The sequence below is a fragment of the Gymnogyps californianus genome, chromosome 1, assembly GCF_018139145.2.
Source record: "Gymnogyps californianus isolate 813 chromosome 1, ASM1813914v2, whole genome shotgun sequence".
Taxonomy (NCBI): domain Eukaryota; kingdom Metazoa; phylum Chordata; class Aves; order Accipitriformes; family Cathartidae; genus Gymnogyps; species Gymnogyps californianus.
The window spans coordinates 208,094,603-208,110,461 of record NC_059471.1 but is presented as its reverse complement, the minus strand read 5'-3'; the positions used below and the strand labels follow the sequence as shown (position 1 = coordinate 208,110,461).

The following is a 15,859-nucleotide window of genomic DNA, read 5'->3' as shown; positions in this document are numbered from 1 at the left end:
GTTCTAGGGAAAATCAATTTTAATTTGGCCAAGTGATGAGGTTAAAGCGCATAGCAAGGACGTGTAACAGATTATAACCATTTCACAGCCTGGTCAACCTCTCCCTGGACTCAGGCAAAGAAGTCCCACTGTTTCAGCTGAAGTGACAGTCTGTGTCTTCTTCATACAATTGAATCTTCTATGAAGATCTCTAAAGTGAGCAAGATAGCTCTCAAAGTAGCACAATTAATTACTACTTCTCAGCTGGAGTGGACTAGTTCTTCAAAAACCAGGGCAGTTTCAATTAGCTGCTGTGCCATGCAAATTTATGGTGTTTCCATAACTAGTTGAAGGTATCTCAGGGTTCATCAGTGCTATACGTGCTTGTATGTGCGTTGGATGTCTGTGGGTCTTCGTGCTGCTGGAAATTATACTACACAATGTTTTTTTCTGGAGAACCGTGAAATACTTTCTTCCGGCCATCGTGGAGATGCATAGGAGCACTGCCTGAACTCTCAGTTAATTTGATTTTGGACTGAGAGAGCTTTTGACCAGAGAGAATGTAAAACTTAAAGTGTAATATGTACTTCCAAAGGAATAAAGAAATTCAAATCTAAACCACCATTAAACTCAAGTGAGGGACTTGTTAGGTGAATAGTAGACCTGTTGAGATCTGTAAAAGTCTGATTTGTTCTGCAGTGTGGACAAGGAGAGCATTTTTTATATTTAAGGTGTTTATATTCAACATGTACTCAATTTAATGGAAACATGTTTAAGGAGAGGAATCTCCTCAGAGGAGAATTCCCTTTTCTTTGTTGATTGACAAATTTCTTACAGTGACTTGGAATCACAATCTTGTCCTAGTGACTAACCACTCTTCCTCTTGCTTTTGCACATATAATAGAGCCATTGTAAACCACTGCAACTTTCATTAATCACAACTTTTGAAAATATCTGTATAGCAAGGATACATGATAATATACTTGTGAATAGTCCACATAGTGTTAAAAAAGAGAAAGTATTTGCACATTGATTTAATGAATTACTTCAATAGTGACTCTGTTTCTGAAAATATGAATATGTTTATACCAACGGACATTTCACACACCTTTTCTCTTATGACGACAACAATATAATGCCTGTAGTAAGCAAAATTGTGAAAGAAAGGTTGGATACCATTAAATTAGGAGTTCTACATTGAGGCTACATTTGTCCATAGCCTTAACCAAGCAAACCAGTATAACTGGAGTAGAAGGAACAGACAAAATGGATATGTGTAGGAGATGGAGAGGCAGGCGAGAGCTGAGGTTTATTATGGTGCACAGAGGAAATATAATCTTTAATTTATAGATGTGCCTTTACTCACTAATTGATATTTGCCATACAGAGAGAATCCTGATCCAACCAAGAGTTGAGCTCAGATTTTAATTTTTCCATTTAAAACTTTAACTCCAGATCATTCTTCCTCTGAATTAGTTGTGGTAAATTACCACTCTGGTGGTATGAATCAACACAAATACTAGTAACATCTAAATGTAAGTTCTGTTGTCAGTAAGATTGATTGTGTTTAAAGTGTAGTTCCTCCTTGTGTCCTTCAAGTCTTATTTATACTATCTGGGAATGGTCTCAAAATGGTCTTCCAAAAATAGTTTTAAAGTACATTTTTAAATACTGCTTTTTTGGACATTATTAGGAGTTTAGGCGAGATTTGGGGCAATTCCAACTTGGATTTAATACCAATGTAATATCCTTATTACAGTAATGCAAAGATTGCTTCAACAAGGCAGGAAGTCAGGATTCAAGATGCCAAAATACTCAGCTGGTTGAAAACTGGTAGAGCTCCACTGACTTCAGTGGATTACACTGATTTACATTTGCTAAGAATCATGCCTAACAACATTTAATTTACAATTCAAGCAGGTAAAAAGTATTTTGAAAAAAAAAACAAACAAACATTTTTACACAAGAAACAGAGGCTATAGCTTGATCTTACTGCTGCTGTAGTTGCCCAGCTGGAAAGGGTATTGTTGGGTCCTTTCTATGATTTAACAGATTTTTTTTCCCTAGAAGAGCAAAGGGAATGTTTATAAGAAGAAGGTGTTGTATATACAACAACTTGAGATTTGAAAGCAGGAAGACAAGATACACAGGAAAATCTTTTTTGAGGAGGTACAAGATGTCCAATGTGCTTCTTTAAATATCTCTCAACAAAGACACAGCTTAATATATGCCTTTTAATGTTAGAAGTATTGTGTATTTAAATAACAAAAACCCCAGTCATGTAATTGTCCTTTCAACTTAAAAAGGTTCATGTAACTTTGTCTTACTCATGAACTCTCTGTGCTGTCAGGCATTATGAAGCTGCTCTGGTGTGAATGATATGCGGTTTCTACAGAGCAAATAGACTCTTAGAACAAAATAAGAAGGAATAGACAGCAGCTTAATGGAATTTTAAAATCCATGTAGCAAAATAAATATTGAGGATGTATCTGATCTCACTAGCTTCATTTGTCAGTAGGCATTTTGTCTTAGTAAAGACAAAAAACTGCACAAAGTTCAAAGTCACGTTCTTTACCTACAAACTGTTACCTCAGCGTGCAGAAAAAATAGGTGAAGAGCTTACTGAACTACAGAATTAAGTAAATACATAGTCCCAGTTTGATGGAAGTATGCTCAACTTCCATTTTTACATAGACCTTTCACAGCAAAGACCCGTGACTAAGCTAATTGACAGCTCTTTTAATCTAATAAACTACAACAAGTATGCTTCTGATTTCCAGCTCCTAAAATACCTCTAGGGACAGGAGAGAGGAGGGAGGGATCCCTGCAGTACCCAGAAAGGAAGACCTCAGAGTACAGAACATGCCTTATAGCAATGCACGAGCTTGTCTGTTCCAAACTGATTGAAGAGAATCCTCTTTTACATAAACACTGTATTAAAAATGTGGGTCTGTGTTAAGAGCTTTGACGTGACAAAAACACTGGAGCTTCACTATGACTGTTATGGCAAAAAAATGCCATCTTGTACAGTGTAACCTTTTCAAGCAATGGCATAATTGAACGAAACAGCAGATAGAGAGGCAGTTCCAAGGAAATCTAGTCTGAATCTGTTTCCTTTTTGATACATCACTGCAAAAACAGTCCATGCATGATGTTCATAAGGCATGCTGTTATTACAGTCCCAGGAGCTGCGGAGTGAACCCATATAGACTGACTTGGCCTTTAAATGATATTCATACTGAGACAGAAATACCGTTTCTTCCTCCAAAATGAGAGAGCTGCAAACAGCTATTTGATATGTGGCAATGAGTTCCATTCACAGAATGAGTCCACCAGCAACTGTTAGAAAATTTTTTATTTATTTTATCTCTTGAATGCTGTTTTATAATAATTAGCTCTTTCTTGCCGAACACTCAGCCGAGGTTCTGCATGAGCACATTTCATCCATTGCTCAGTGTGAGGTCTATGTGCCTAATGCACAGATGGTGCGAGTCTGCTGAAGCACTCAGATTGGCAGCAGATTCCCAGTCCATGCTTTTAGCTTTTCAGGTCTTGAATCAGTCTCTAGAGTTTAACTGAGATGAGTGACTTGTAAGAGAGACTGGTCTCTGATTTGAACTGCCCTGGAGCAGGGATGTTCAGGAAAGCTTCCTTCTGCCAGAAGGAGTATAACCTAGGGGTAATTTTCTGTTGGACTCATTGCAGATTTTAGCTAAGTTAGTGTTATGTTCTAGAGGCTCTACAGATAGAGGCATGCCACTAACTTATTACCTGTAGAAGCTGTCATATATAGCTTGGCTTGTTCTCTTCATTAACTGTATAGAGGTCTGTGCAAGGGGAGGCTTTAACAGCTTATTTGAACTTAATGTAAAATTTGTATCTGGATGAGTCTTCCCTACTGTCATAGGTGGTCTGAAATTCCTGCTTCAAAAGGCGGTCTGACAGACAAGTTAGCAGTAAACGTTTTCGTTCTCACTATTTTTCTCAATGATCGGCATGATTAAAATCATAAAGTTAATGGGATGAATTAGCAAATTTATATAAATTATTTATATATGATTTATATAAATTTGCAATTATTTATTAAAAAAATTAAGCTGATCCATAGAATTGAAATTTCCATTTATTTTTACCAGCTTTATTTTTTTTTTAATACTGTATCAGATTGGATTCAGTTTGAATATGCTTTAGCCAAAGGCAAAGAGTTTTGTACCTCATGCTATTCTCTGCTGAACTACCAGATGGACCTAGGGGATATATGGCCACATTCCAGAATATACTACATTCACCCATGTTGAAGTGATGGAGAGTTTTATGATTAAGAAAAATATAAAGAAGAAATATGAGAACTTGATTTTTTTTTAAAAAAGATGGTTTGATTTTAACAATAACAACCCAAATAAATACATTTGGTTTACATTTCTCTGGAGGTCTTGTCTATGGACTTTGTAAGTCTGAATTTCATTTGAATGTTCTGATTGCTATAGATTCTGATGAGTTTGTCAGTATTTTGATCCTGAATTTTAAGACGCTTCTGACTTCTGACCTGTAAAATATTAATGTATTGGTGTCCACCCTCCATCCTTCTTCACCCCTGAAAATGGAAAATGTAACTAATACCACAACACTTGTAGGCACAACTTGCATAACTGTAAAGTTGTTCACTGTGTGGCCTGGGTGTACACTCCAGTGCTCTAAGAAAGGAAAGCAAGTGCTTCAATGAGTTGAATATGGGAATTAAGGAATATTTATTCAATAAATTGTGCCACCCAGTGACGTTCACTATGAGTGATCTCAAAAGTCAGAAAAGTATTGTATCCTTTCTTTTCTCCTTTTGTCTCTTTTTGTTGTCCTCAATGGAACAAAAGACTAAACCACTTTTTTTTAACATAAAATAAAACAGTGAAGACTTTTTACCCATATAAAACAAATACAACTAAATTTTGGTGTCATCTTGAAATGAAAATTTAAACAAAACAAATGTTTTGAAGTTGTTGAAGCACTTCTTGTATTCTCATTGGGTTACCGATTTTATATTTGCTGAAACTTCCCTGAGTTCAGGGCATTTTTATGAGTGGTTCTGGTAGGTCTACAACTGCAGTTTTCCGCAAAAGTGCAGTTTTGTTACATTGTTTTTCTAAGGACAAGAAGGAGAAAAATCTGAAAGCAAGGAAGCAACTCTAATTTTTTTAAATGCCCTCAGTAATGTGTAATAAAATAGATGATATTTTATCAGGAAGTTTGGCCAAGTGGGCTGTGTATGAGGCTGGTGCTCTGAAACGCCTGAATTCTTTCTAAGCATAAATTGGCTATTCCACACTATTGACACTTGTGTCTTTTGCCTCATCCCTAAGGCAAGGAGACCAGTTTGCTGTCTGAGGGGGGTGTGGCGAAGGGAAGTGAGGTCAGGATTACATTTGGAATGGAATTATGAAGGGCTTGGTACAGTGAAACATGAGCATTTCAGGTATTCATTGAGAAGTCAGAGTCCATTTACCAGAATTAAAATAATGTATGAGATGGGTTAGACTGGTTAGAGATTCCCAAAATACAGTAACAGGTTTTTTTTATAATACAGTATAAAGGTATGTCCCGTTTGGGGTATACCACTGCCACTGCTATGTTCTATGTGCAACCAAATACCAAAGCTGCAGGCATTAAAAATAGAATCCTCCAAACTAAATTCTGTTGAGTTTACACATTGCTAACCAATGTCGAGATGTCAGGAAAATTAAATCACTTTTAAAAATGCAGGCTGGGAAATTTGAAGACACATCTGCAAGTTCTCTTTGTAATCCAAATGGAAATTAAGAGATTGTCAAAACAAGGGGAGCCTCATTTATTATTTGCAGATGCTGCGCTCCCTCTGCTCCCTTAGCAGTAAACTGGCATTTTGAAGAGTTCCTTCTTCCAGCAAACGAAATCAGCTGTAAGTCACTAAGAATAGGTGGCTCTATTAACAAAGCTTGCTCAGGCTCAAGGGAAGGGATGGCCTAATATTACCATCGTTTTAATTACTTTTTGATGATCTGGATAATCTTTGAGCAAAGCACTGTTCTTGGTTCGTTTATAACTTTCCATTGGCTTTAACACTAATAAAATCTATCCTATTGGTGCTTATGTTCAGATGGTTTTCGTAGAAGTTGAGAGCAAATTCACGATTTTCCTTAAAAAAACCCCACACGCACCAAAACCAACAAAAACTCGAACATTATAGCTAATCAGTTTCCAAGTCCTGTGGCTAGTAAAACACCAAAAAGACTCTGCTAGTTCCCTGCGACTTAAAAATTAGCTTTGGGGAGGGAGTCAGTAGGTGTTAAATTGCATTAAGAGCAGCTGAGCAGGACAAAATTTCCTATGAATAAGTGAGTTTGAAAAATTACGTAAGTGCCGACCTCAAAATATGCCAGAAATTAAGAAGAAACACAAAACACTTTCTTCCTATTGTTCTTCTTCTGTTACAAGAAAGATTCAGTTGTTGTACATGTTACACTCATCATGAGTTGGGATTTTTGGGTTCTCATCCAGTCTCAGCTAAAAGCCTGAGATAAAACTGCTGTGAAACCAATAAATTATGTAGTCTTGTTATTTAATACTGTACTGCTATCACCATGAAACAAAATTGAATGCCTTAAAATACATTTTTCTTAACAAAGGGGGATTTTTAGATCTGTTTTTGATGTTTGTACAATAGCAGAGGTACAAAGCTGAACTCATGTTTTATGAAGGTTTCAATACGAAGTGACAATTACAAAAATTACTTTTTAATTTTAAAGTCCTCTAGACTACTTTGTTAATTATCAGCAGTCAAAAGTGTCTGATGATTCCATCCTACCAAGTATGCCTGATTATCTGCTTTCCTTTGAGTACGCACCTGAGTGAGCCAATTGACTCTGGCACTACTTACACTTTCTCTGATGTTAACTGAGGCGTAAGCGTTCCCAGCATCTTGCAGAATTCAGCCTGAATGTATTACTTATGAATGAACTAGCTCTAATAATTTTTTCCTAATGTGCACATCACTGCTATGATATATCATGGTTTTCAACATGTCAGCTGCCTTGTTGCTTGTCATCCCAGACCTTTACAGCAGTCAGTGATCAGGCAAGTGATTCTGCAAAGCAACAGCTACAGTAAACTATTGCGGTGTTTTTTTCCTTTGTGTTGTTGCCATGAATTTCAAGAACGAAGGCATCTGTGAGTTGCTAGGGAGCAGCTGTAATCTTATTTATACATTATATGTAGCAGAGAGTAAGACATATTTAAAATACTCAGACTGATTTCTTTGAACATACAGAATGCTCCTTGGGAAGGAGCATTTTTCAATGTGTTCCACAATGGATCACTTGTGATTCAAAAAAGAAATATCTTGTGAGAAAAAAATTCTCTGGCATATATTAGAAAGAGAAAGTATTAGTATAACTTTGGAAATAGGATACGGTAGTAAGAAGATAGAATTTGCTGCCTCTGGGCAGATTATATAGTTGTTTGTGATAACAAAAAGTTGTGTGTGTAATAAAAAGTTAGCAATAATAGTTGTGTGTAGTAAAAAGTTAGTTGTGTGTATAATAAAGTTAGTTGTGCGTGTAATAAAAAGTTAGCAATAATAATCACTCACATGGATTGGAGTGGTTATTTCTGTTTTCTGACTTTTCCTGCTCCCAAGATCTCTTCATATGTTTGGATGTCTGTCAAACGGCCCTCCTTCTCCGCTTTTCTCACATAAATGAGATCATGACATGTAACTTCATGGCACTCATCAAGCCAAAAAATAAAATTAGTGAATATGTGGGTGTTATTAGTTGATATTTTGTTAGCTAAACAAAGTTACTAAAACTGAAACTGTTTGTGATTCTGTAAAATGTGTTTAATATTGTTGATAAAACAATATCATTTCATCAAAATATTTGTTTTGAAAATTTTAACATTACTCAAAATTTCAGTAAGAAATGTACTTTTTTTTCCAAGTTAGATGATTCCTTTGTCCTTAGGATGAGATACTAATTTTTTGGGGGGGTCAGTCTGTATGATTTTTTTTGGATGGGAAGAGGGAGAACGGAGAGCAATGAATGAGCTCAGAGCTGACCAACATCCTGGGCCAAGTTGAAGTAGATGTGTAAATTAGAAAAACTCTTAAGTTATCCCATTAGCTATTTTTTTATTTAATATTCTGATATGGTTTATTAGGCAAGGATTTTGCTTCAATCAAGAGCTGTAAGGTAACTCTCTTTTGTCTAGGTAAGGAGCAGATAGAAATATTCTGTATTAGAACGAATAAACCTCTGGAAGTGCCTGTTCCTTTCAGTAACTATAAAGGTGACTTGGGTGCTTGCTCAGCCTTAGGTTTAGAAATCCCAAAGCTACATAAATCCCCAACTGCTAGCAAAGAGCAAGCATCATTGTTCAATTCTTACTGGTTTTAGCAGAGAATTACACATTGCAGAGAACCAGCTTTGGTGTCAAGTGGCACCCAAAGCCGTACGCCCTGGATGGGACTTCAGAAGCTATCTTGGACCTGTTGGCTGGGCTGGACCCCAGCAGTGTCCTGCAGACACCGGAGTATTTCTGCACCTTGCTCCCCATCAATCAAGGCTCTGAATGCTCTTTTGCTTTGAGGGCAGCTCTGTACCTAAGCTACTTCTCTGCATTCATGACATATTGTGCTGCAGCTAATAAGTAATGTGGAGTTGCTGGTGCATGAGTGCTGGCTCTGAACGTGGCGTCAGATTAGGTCATGCAAGCACCTGAGAAAAACCTTCCCCAGTTCTTCTAGTCCTGGGCAGCTAATGCCAAGATAATGTAGTTTCCTTTGTGTAGCTTCAATCTCAGTCAGGGGCAGAGGGGAGTTTTGAACTCTGACTGAACAGTTTTATGGGAGCTGGATGCTAGTAATAGGGTCTGTCAGCAGTCTCAGCTATGACAAGCAGTGAACCAAGTCTAGGTTTCACCCAGGGCCTCCAGTCAGGAGTAAAAAGAGATGGAGCCAGGGACAGGTTGGAGACAAGGCTACAGTGTAGGTTCAGTATCCATCCAAGGGACAGGACTGGAGAAAAGATTTAACATACATCTGAGGGGTCCATCTAGGAGATGCGATAACTATGGCATAAGGTCAAGGTCCATTGAAGGGGTAGGGCTGGAGACAGGCATACCTATCCCGCAGCCGAGGAATGGGCTGAAATGGAGCCCGTGGGCAGGGGTGCAGGCGGAGGTTCCCAGTGAGGCAGGTCATGGTCATTGAGGCCTATTAGTGCCCCATGGTGGTAGAAAGCAAGACACTTTTTGGAAGGACCAGGGGGAATTGGCCATGGGAGGCCCCCTCCAAAAGCGGGGAGTGGGCAGGAAGAGAAGAGTTTACAAAACCTTTATTTAAGTTTTGCTCTGTTCGGAGGGATTTTTAAAATTTATTTAATAAGTTAATTACTTTAGCATATAAGCTTGTAAAACCTAGCTCAAGATTTCACAAGCACTCTTAGTATTTTGGTGTAGTCACTTTCAGAAAAGATGGAGGAAGACCCGCCAGAAAGTTTTGGTTGATTTGGGGTCCCAAGCTCAGTAGTATCTTTGAGCAGTAGTTTTACCATCATGATAATCTCCAGCTGGTCTAGACTGATTATAAAGCATTGATCGTTGACAGAGGTGTCCTGTCAGCCTAGCTGAGCTAAGTGGTCTTGAAAATAGTATTGAAATAATAAAAATATCAATAGATTCACCTTGTATAGATAGGTATTACTGGAATTGTTGAGTTATTTTGTTTCGCTATTCCAAAGCATATTTCAAGGTAGGAAAAGATACCGTGTTTTTGGCTAACTTTTGAAATTCTGTGTTTGAACTTCTGAAGATCTTGTCTCATATGACTTCTATGTCCATGAAAGCATTCGGTGGTGGAACTGAGACTGGCATGTTCATGTCCCATGTTTGGGCCCTCAGCCAGGTTACCACTGCCTGAAGAAAAGGCTCTGTTGTTTCTTAAACTGGGAGACTGACAGTTTCAAAACAAACAAACAAATAAATAACAGGCAAAGGAATTCTATTATAGTTTAGAATAATTCAACATGAATTATTATTCCTTGTTATTTGGGTAGTCTGTGTAAACAGTGCCAAGACCACAGATCCAAAGCACAGATAATTTATTACTCTCAGGAACTTTTTCTGAGTGTAATAAAGCATGAGGACCAATTAAATAAAATTTCAATCTTACAGTGGGCCCCAATGCCTCCCACAGTGTAGCAAGAGCCATGCAATGAAGGTGCATCTTTCATTCTCTCTCAATTTGTATAGAAATGTTTGACTTTCCCTCGCGAGTCTTATAGAAAGCAAGGAGAATGTCTCTTTGTGAGAGATTTATAAAGGTGTCCTTGAAGACTGAGTGGAGAGGGGCATGTTCTGCTGAGGAGCTGGCAGTTTTTCTGATATTTACCACATTCAACTATTGTCCTTCTTCTGTTGTTTCATCCTAATGTGACTCTCCTCATCATATTCTCTCCCCTAAAACCTTGCAGTTCATTATACCAGAATTTAGAAAGCAATTTTAATACTTTCTTACCTGAATAAAGAAGTGCATTGCTATTGAGTTCAGAGAAAAATTAAAGTATTTTTTGTGCTGTGACCTTACAGATTTTACTTAGTCATGCAATGAGGCTTTTTTCTGTGAGAAGTGGTAGGGTTTTACTGACCCTTTGGAGAGCTTTTAGCAAAACATTAGTGATTAAAGTACTAAAAACGATTTTAGACGTAAAAGCCAACAGAAACTTGCATTCACTCGGTCAAAGCAATTTAATAAAATGTGTTCAAATTAGCTCTTCTTAACAAGCCATGGAGCCTGCCAAATTGCATTTTGAGAGACGAATGAGCACACCTTTGCCGATAAGACCCTTTATGGCTATTTGAGATGAGCTTTTGCTAACTGCGTTTGACTGCTAGGTGGGAGGCTTGGAGAAGGAAAAGTTTGTCAGAGGGTGCCAAACCCTGAAGCGCGTATCATTGCCCCGTGTGGCGTTGTGCTGAACTGCTGCAGTGCTACGGATGAATTAAAGAAAAGGGGAGCAGGCAACAAATAAATTATGTACACACCTCTTAAATAATTAGTGAATATTTCTTACACTGTTCCTTGGTAGTTGAGACAAGTCTCACACTTCAGGAAAATAAAGAAATGTGTGAAGTTCTGATTAAGTTCTGATGCCTTTTGTTTAGGAGCTTGTGTGATAAATCTTCCACCGGTGGCAGAAGCAGGGGAGATAGGTGCTCCGAGCACTGCCATGGGGTAAAGAAAAGAGGAGGAGAAAGAGAGTCACTGACTCAACTCTATGTGGCATCTTGTGCAAGACTTGAAGGTTTTTTTGGGGGGGAGTTGTTCTGAATTTTTTTTCCTTATTTTTTTTTAATCACTGACAAATAACAGCTTGTGAAGCCAGCCTCAGAGTCAGGCTTTCTCAGTGGTAGGACCCACAATGCCTGTTGTAAAGGTTTTAAGTTGAAGTATGAATAGGACTCCTGTCTCTTGTGATGGTGATCTCCTTGTTCAATGATTCAGGCTTCTGAACTAATCTGATAGCTGGTGCTGGAGAAGAAAAACGAAATTTTTTTTTTTCCTACAAAGCTTTGATAAACTGCAGCTTTCAAACTATTCAAGCTTGGAGGTATGGGAACAACTTCCCTATAGGAATGGGGTGTATGAAAAATTTGCATTTCAAATTGGGGTTTATAGGATCATATGTTTGCTATAAGAACGGATTAGACACAGGGATGAAAGTGCAAATTTTCCATCCAGGTTCTCAATCCCTTACCAGTACGGTTTACTGTAACTTTGCTCCATATTGAAAGATTAAGTCCAATAAATTATTTATATTGTGTTTCTGGTTGGTGGGGTGCAAAATCATGGTTGTGTGGATGCTGTGCGCCATCACCTTAACTTCTGCTGAGGCTGTTAGATCACAGCCTGTTAGAAAACGTATTTCACTGAGTGCTTAAAAATGTCAAAGAATCAGCACTACAGTGCTTGCTCTTATATAGCTGGTCAGCGCAGTCTCCAAGTCATCCCTATCATTTGTCTGCTACAAACCTGCATTACCTGAGCACATACTTGCCTGTGCCCCTACTGTGTGTTTTCTTTGCTTGTGGCCTTCTTAATATTTGTTTATAATATCGAGTGAAAAATTTAATTAAAATGAAATGGCATTTTTGCAATGAACTACTGCCTTCTCCAAATTTTAAGATGTTTTTGCCTAATTGAAACGCCCAAATGAAAAGGGATTGTCTTTAAATTTTCTTATTGCTTTCACCATTGAGTAGCAAATGAAAAGCAGTTGCATGAACAAATCTGAAAAAAAGAGAAACCAGGAAAAAATTTAATAAAGCAAACCAAACATTTTCACAAGTAAAATAAATGACTGCTTTAAAATGATTTTTTAAATTATTGTTTAAAAACTTCCATGAAAGTTATTTTACATTTTTCTAGCCTATTTGCAAAATCTTGTGACTATTCTTCTATAAATTTAGTAACTTTTGACGCAGTTGTACTTCACACAGTCACGAATGAAGTCTAAAGAATTTGGCACTACGTTTCTCTTCAAAGAATAAGACATGAACACCTGGTAACACCCATATTCCAGCATCTGTTCCTTACGTGATCAGGGTGAATATTTTCTGATGATGGGAAAACCTGAGAGTTTTGCAGATTTGATGGTCACTCCAATTTAGGTGCTCCTCTGAAATTTCTATTCTTGATTCAAACCATCTGGATCTGTAAAACTGATTTCTACTCTTGCCTTGCCTCAAGGACTGTAAGGCTCTTCTGGTCACTACAGTGAATTTAACTCCGAATCCCACTGCTGACTGTGCAAATTTAATGTGTTTCAGAGAAAAATGTAAGAAATTCTGTAGTGATCAGTTGTAGGATAAAATGTCTTTATTTCCAATGTTGATGATTAATAATTGGCCTATAGGCCATTTCTACTATTAAGATCTGTCCTCAAAAAAAAAAAAAAAAAAAAAAAAAAGAGATTTTGGGTTATGCCTGAGATAAACTTTCTGTATGGCAATTTTGAAAATCAAGCACCTCAAAAGTATCCAAACTATAATCTGAGTTCATTAGAAACTATCTTCTTTTGTAGTGATTTTCTGCTCATGATGCACTGTTTTTTTAAAATAATTGCTACTATATGAAGAATTAAACAATATTCCAATTACTCAGTTACTGGTGGAAAGGAAAGACTGTACTTCTGAAGGAAAAAAAACAAAACCCAACATAAGTGTTATGAAATTCAAAAGTGATAAAAGCCTATGACAGCTTATGAGACATGCTTGATAAAAATTTGCAGCTATAACTGTAGTTGTCAGAAATTTACTTGTGATAAATACCGATCAGCTACGAGCACCAGAGGCATATTTTGGAGAGTTTCTTTAAGGTCTCCATAGCTTTAACCTGAGAAACCTGGCGGTGCTGGTAGACTCAGTCTGGTCTGCAGTTTCTCGGTTCTTGTGCTGGATGGCAGCCAGTGCATTAGCGCTGGACCCGTTCCCGCCTGTGCCTGGAATTACTCCCCGGGAGACAGCACAGCCCCCAGCAGGCAGTGTTGCGGAGAGGCAGAGTACTTGAGTAAACTCAGGCCATCTGTTGGTTGCATAAATTAGTTTTCCCCATTTGCCCAGCTAGCCATAAGGTATCCACTCCCCCCCCCCCCCCCCCCAATGTATTTTTTCTTTATCCAGTTCTAGTAGGACAGAGATAGGCAAATGGATTTCTTGCTACTTTTTTCTTCTTTACTTCTTGTGGTTGCATGCATTTCATTGTAGTGGCTTTGTTCAACAAACCAAATTATCTCCTTTATATACGTGTTCTGCTTTGGAAACAGTTAATGGCTCCTCACCAGAGATAACCTTTATTCATGATAGAGGGGAAACACAATTATAGTTCCTTTCCCCTCTTCCCCCCATCTTTTTTCTCCTTTCATTTTTTCCCCATTTCCCCTTTTTTTTTGCTTTTCTCTTTTTTTCTCTTTTCTTATTTGTTTTCTTCCTCTTCTCTTCTTTCCTCATGAATACTAACACTATAATATCATAAACAGATAAGGGACTAAACTGATTACATTAGCATAACTTAAATGATTTACTTCAAATGGTATGTTTGTTGTTCAGCATTCAAGGAAGAATTAAATTCAACAATAACTATTTGATTTCAACTTCGGTCATTTTAAAGGATCTCCATTTTACTTTTCTCTCAGCACTCTATGGGAATCAGATTCCTTAAGCATTTAGCAGTTGAATAGTCTGTCACTAGAAACAGTCAGTTTTGAAGATCTATGAAATGATTTTTAGTGGCATCTTCTACCTCTCAGACAAAAAGGTGAAGTATTTCTTTCACAAGGCACGTTTGGACTTTCCTAGCAATAGTCTTTCTGAAGCTTTCCAGTAAGAACAGAGGACATCTTAATGCCTGTTCTGTCAAGTCACTTTGCTTATTTTGAATGTCTGTTGCCATTTTGATTTATTTCCATTTTTTCCTCTTGCAGATCTATTTGAAAAACAGAGATTTGTATACTGTAGAAGCCAACAACCCTCGTCAGCTAGTGGAAATTGCAGCCAGAGACATTGAAAAACTTCTGAGTAACAGGTCTAAAGCCTTGGTGGTGAGTACCAATGGATTAGGTTTTCTGTTTAGCATTTAAAAAAAAAGTCTTTATTTATTATTGAAACATGATTTTATTGTTATTTTTGCTGCCTATACACTTACGGGCAGTGTCAGCCTGTTGTGTACAGGACATGACATGTAGAAAGATGGCTCGTGACTTCATGGTAGAAAATGAACTCATTAGTTTGTTGGCACAGGGCAGATACTTATAATATTATTGACGGACAGATTAGGAACCATGGCCAAGTAACAAATCAAATTATAAATAGATTGGAAAATATTCCTCCAAGTGACGCACATGAATGTTTATGACTTGAAGATCGCTGTACTCTACAGTCAGTAGTGATCTTGGGGAAAAAAGTAGAGCTTTTTTTAAATGTGATTTAAAAATAATGGTATCTTTGAAGTCATGATGTTCATTTTGGTACTATTGCTAACTACATCTGTTGATATTTGGTCTCTTCATCTTTTTAGTTACTCAGTCTTTCTTGATAGTAGCAACTAATTCTTCTCCTTTAACAAATATAGCCTTGTGTGAATTAGATTCATTTCCATACCTATTCTATTTCTGACTTGCTAATTTAATCTGTATTTCAATCATGTTTCATATCAGCAAAATTAATCCTGAACTATTAGTGTGAAGACCATGCTGCATTGTAACCTCACGATTCTTTATACTTTAAAAAAGAAGTAGCCATTTCTTTAAAGTGCTTTTGCCAGCAGTCCCTTTCTCTCCTATCCCGCAAGACACCAAACCTGGGTGATTGCTTTTTCTGATTCCTACTCACATCACTCTGACTCGTATAAGAGTTTAGAGTGCTTTTCAGAAGATACTGACCAAACATGCACGGGGGGATCCGGATGAATTCATAAACATGCTTTTTACAGAGTAGAGCTATTAGAAATAGGTTTAAAGGATGGAACAGCAGACTGGGATTCCCTGAGCAATTACATATCCACATAGACTTGCAGATGAATTTGGACGTGTCATTTAAAGTGAAAGAGAGAAGAAAGGGATTAATTCACCTAACGGCAGACATCTACTCAGCTGGTCGTCCTAAGCTCCTTTTTTGTTCAGTGGAATAAAACAGGCAATTCTCAGTCAGGATTGACCTGACATGTTCTGAATAAGACTTTAAAATGGGAGGAACTACAGCCCAGAAGTACTTACTTCTCTCTTTCTCTGTTAGAGGACCCTCAGTGTAAATGTCTATACTGTAGGTGTGTAAAGTTGGGGGAGAGGAGTCCCACCCA

The 15,859-nt window shown here is 37.6% G+C and overlaps 1 protein-coding gene across 3 annotated transcripts in view; it reads left to right on the top strand.

Moving 5' to 3' along the window:
• Window positions 1-15,859, top strand: part of CACNA2D1 (calcium voltage-gated channel auxiliary subunit alpha2delta 1) — a 434,743-nt gene that overhangs the window by 61,421 nt on the left and 357,463 nt on the right. For all 3 annotated transcript variants that reach the window (XM_050894497.1, XM_050894513.1, XM_050894504.1), the window contains exon 3: window positions 14,487-14,603. In XM_050894497.1, coding sequence (XP_050750454.1) covers window positions 14,487-14,603 — 117 coding nt within the window. The remainder of the gene's footprint in view (window positions 1-14,486; window positions 14,604-15,859) is intronic.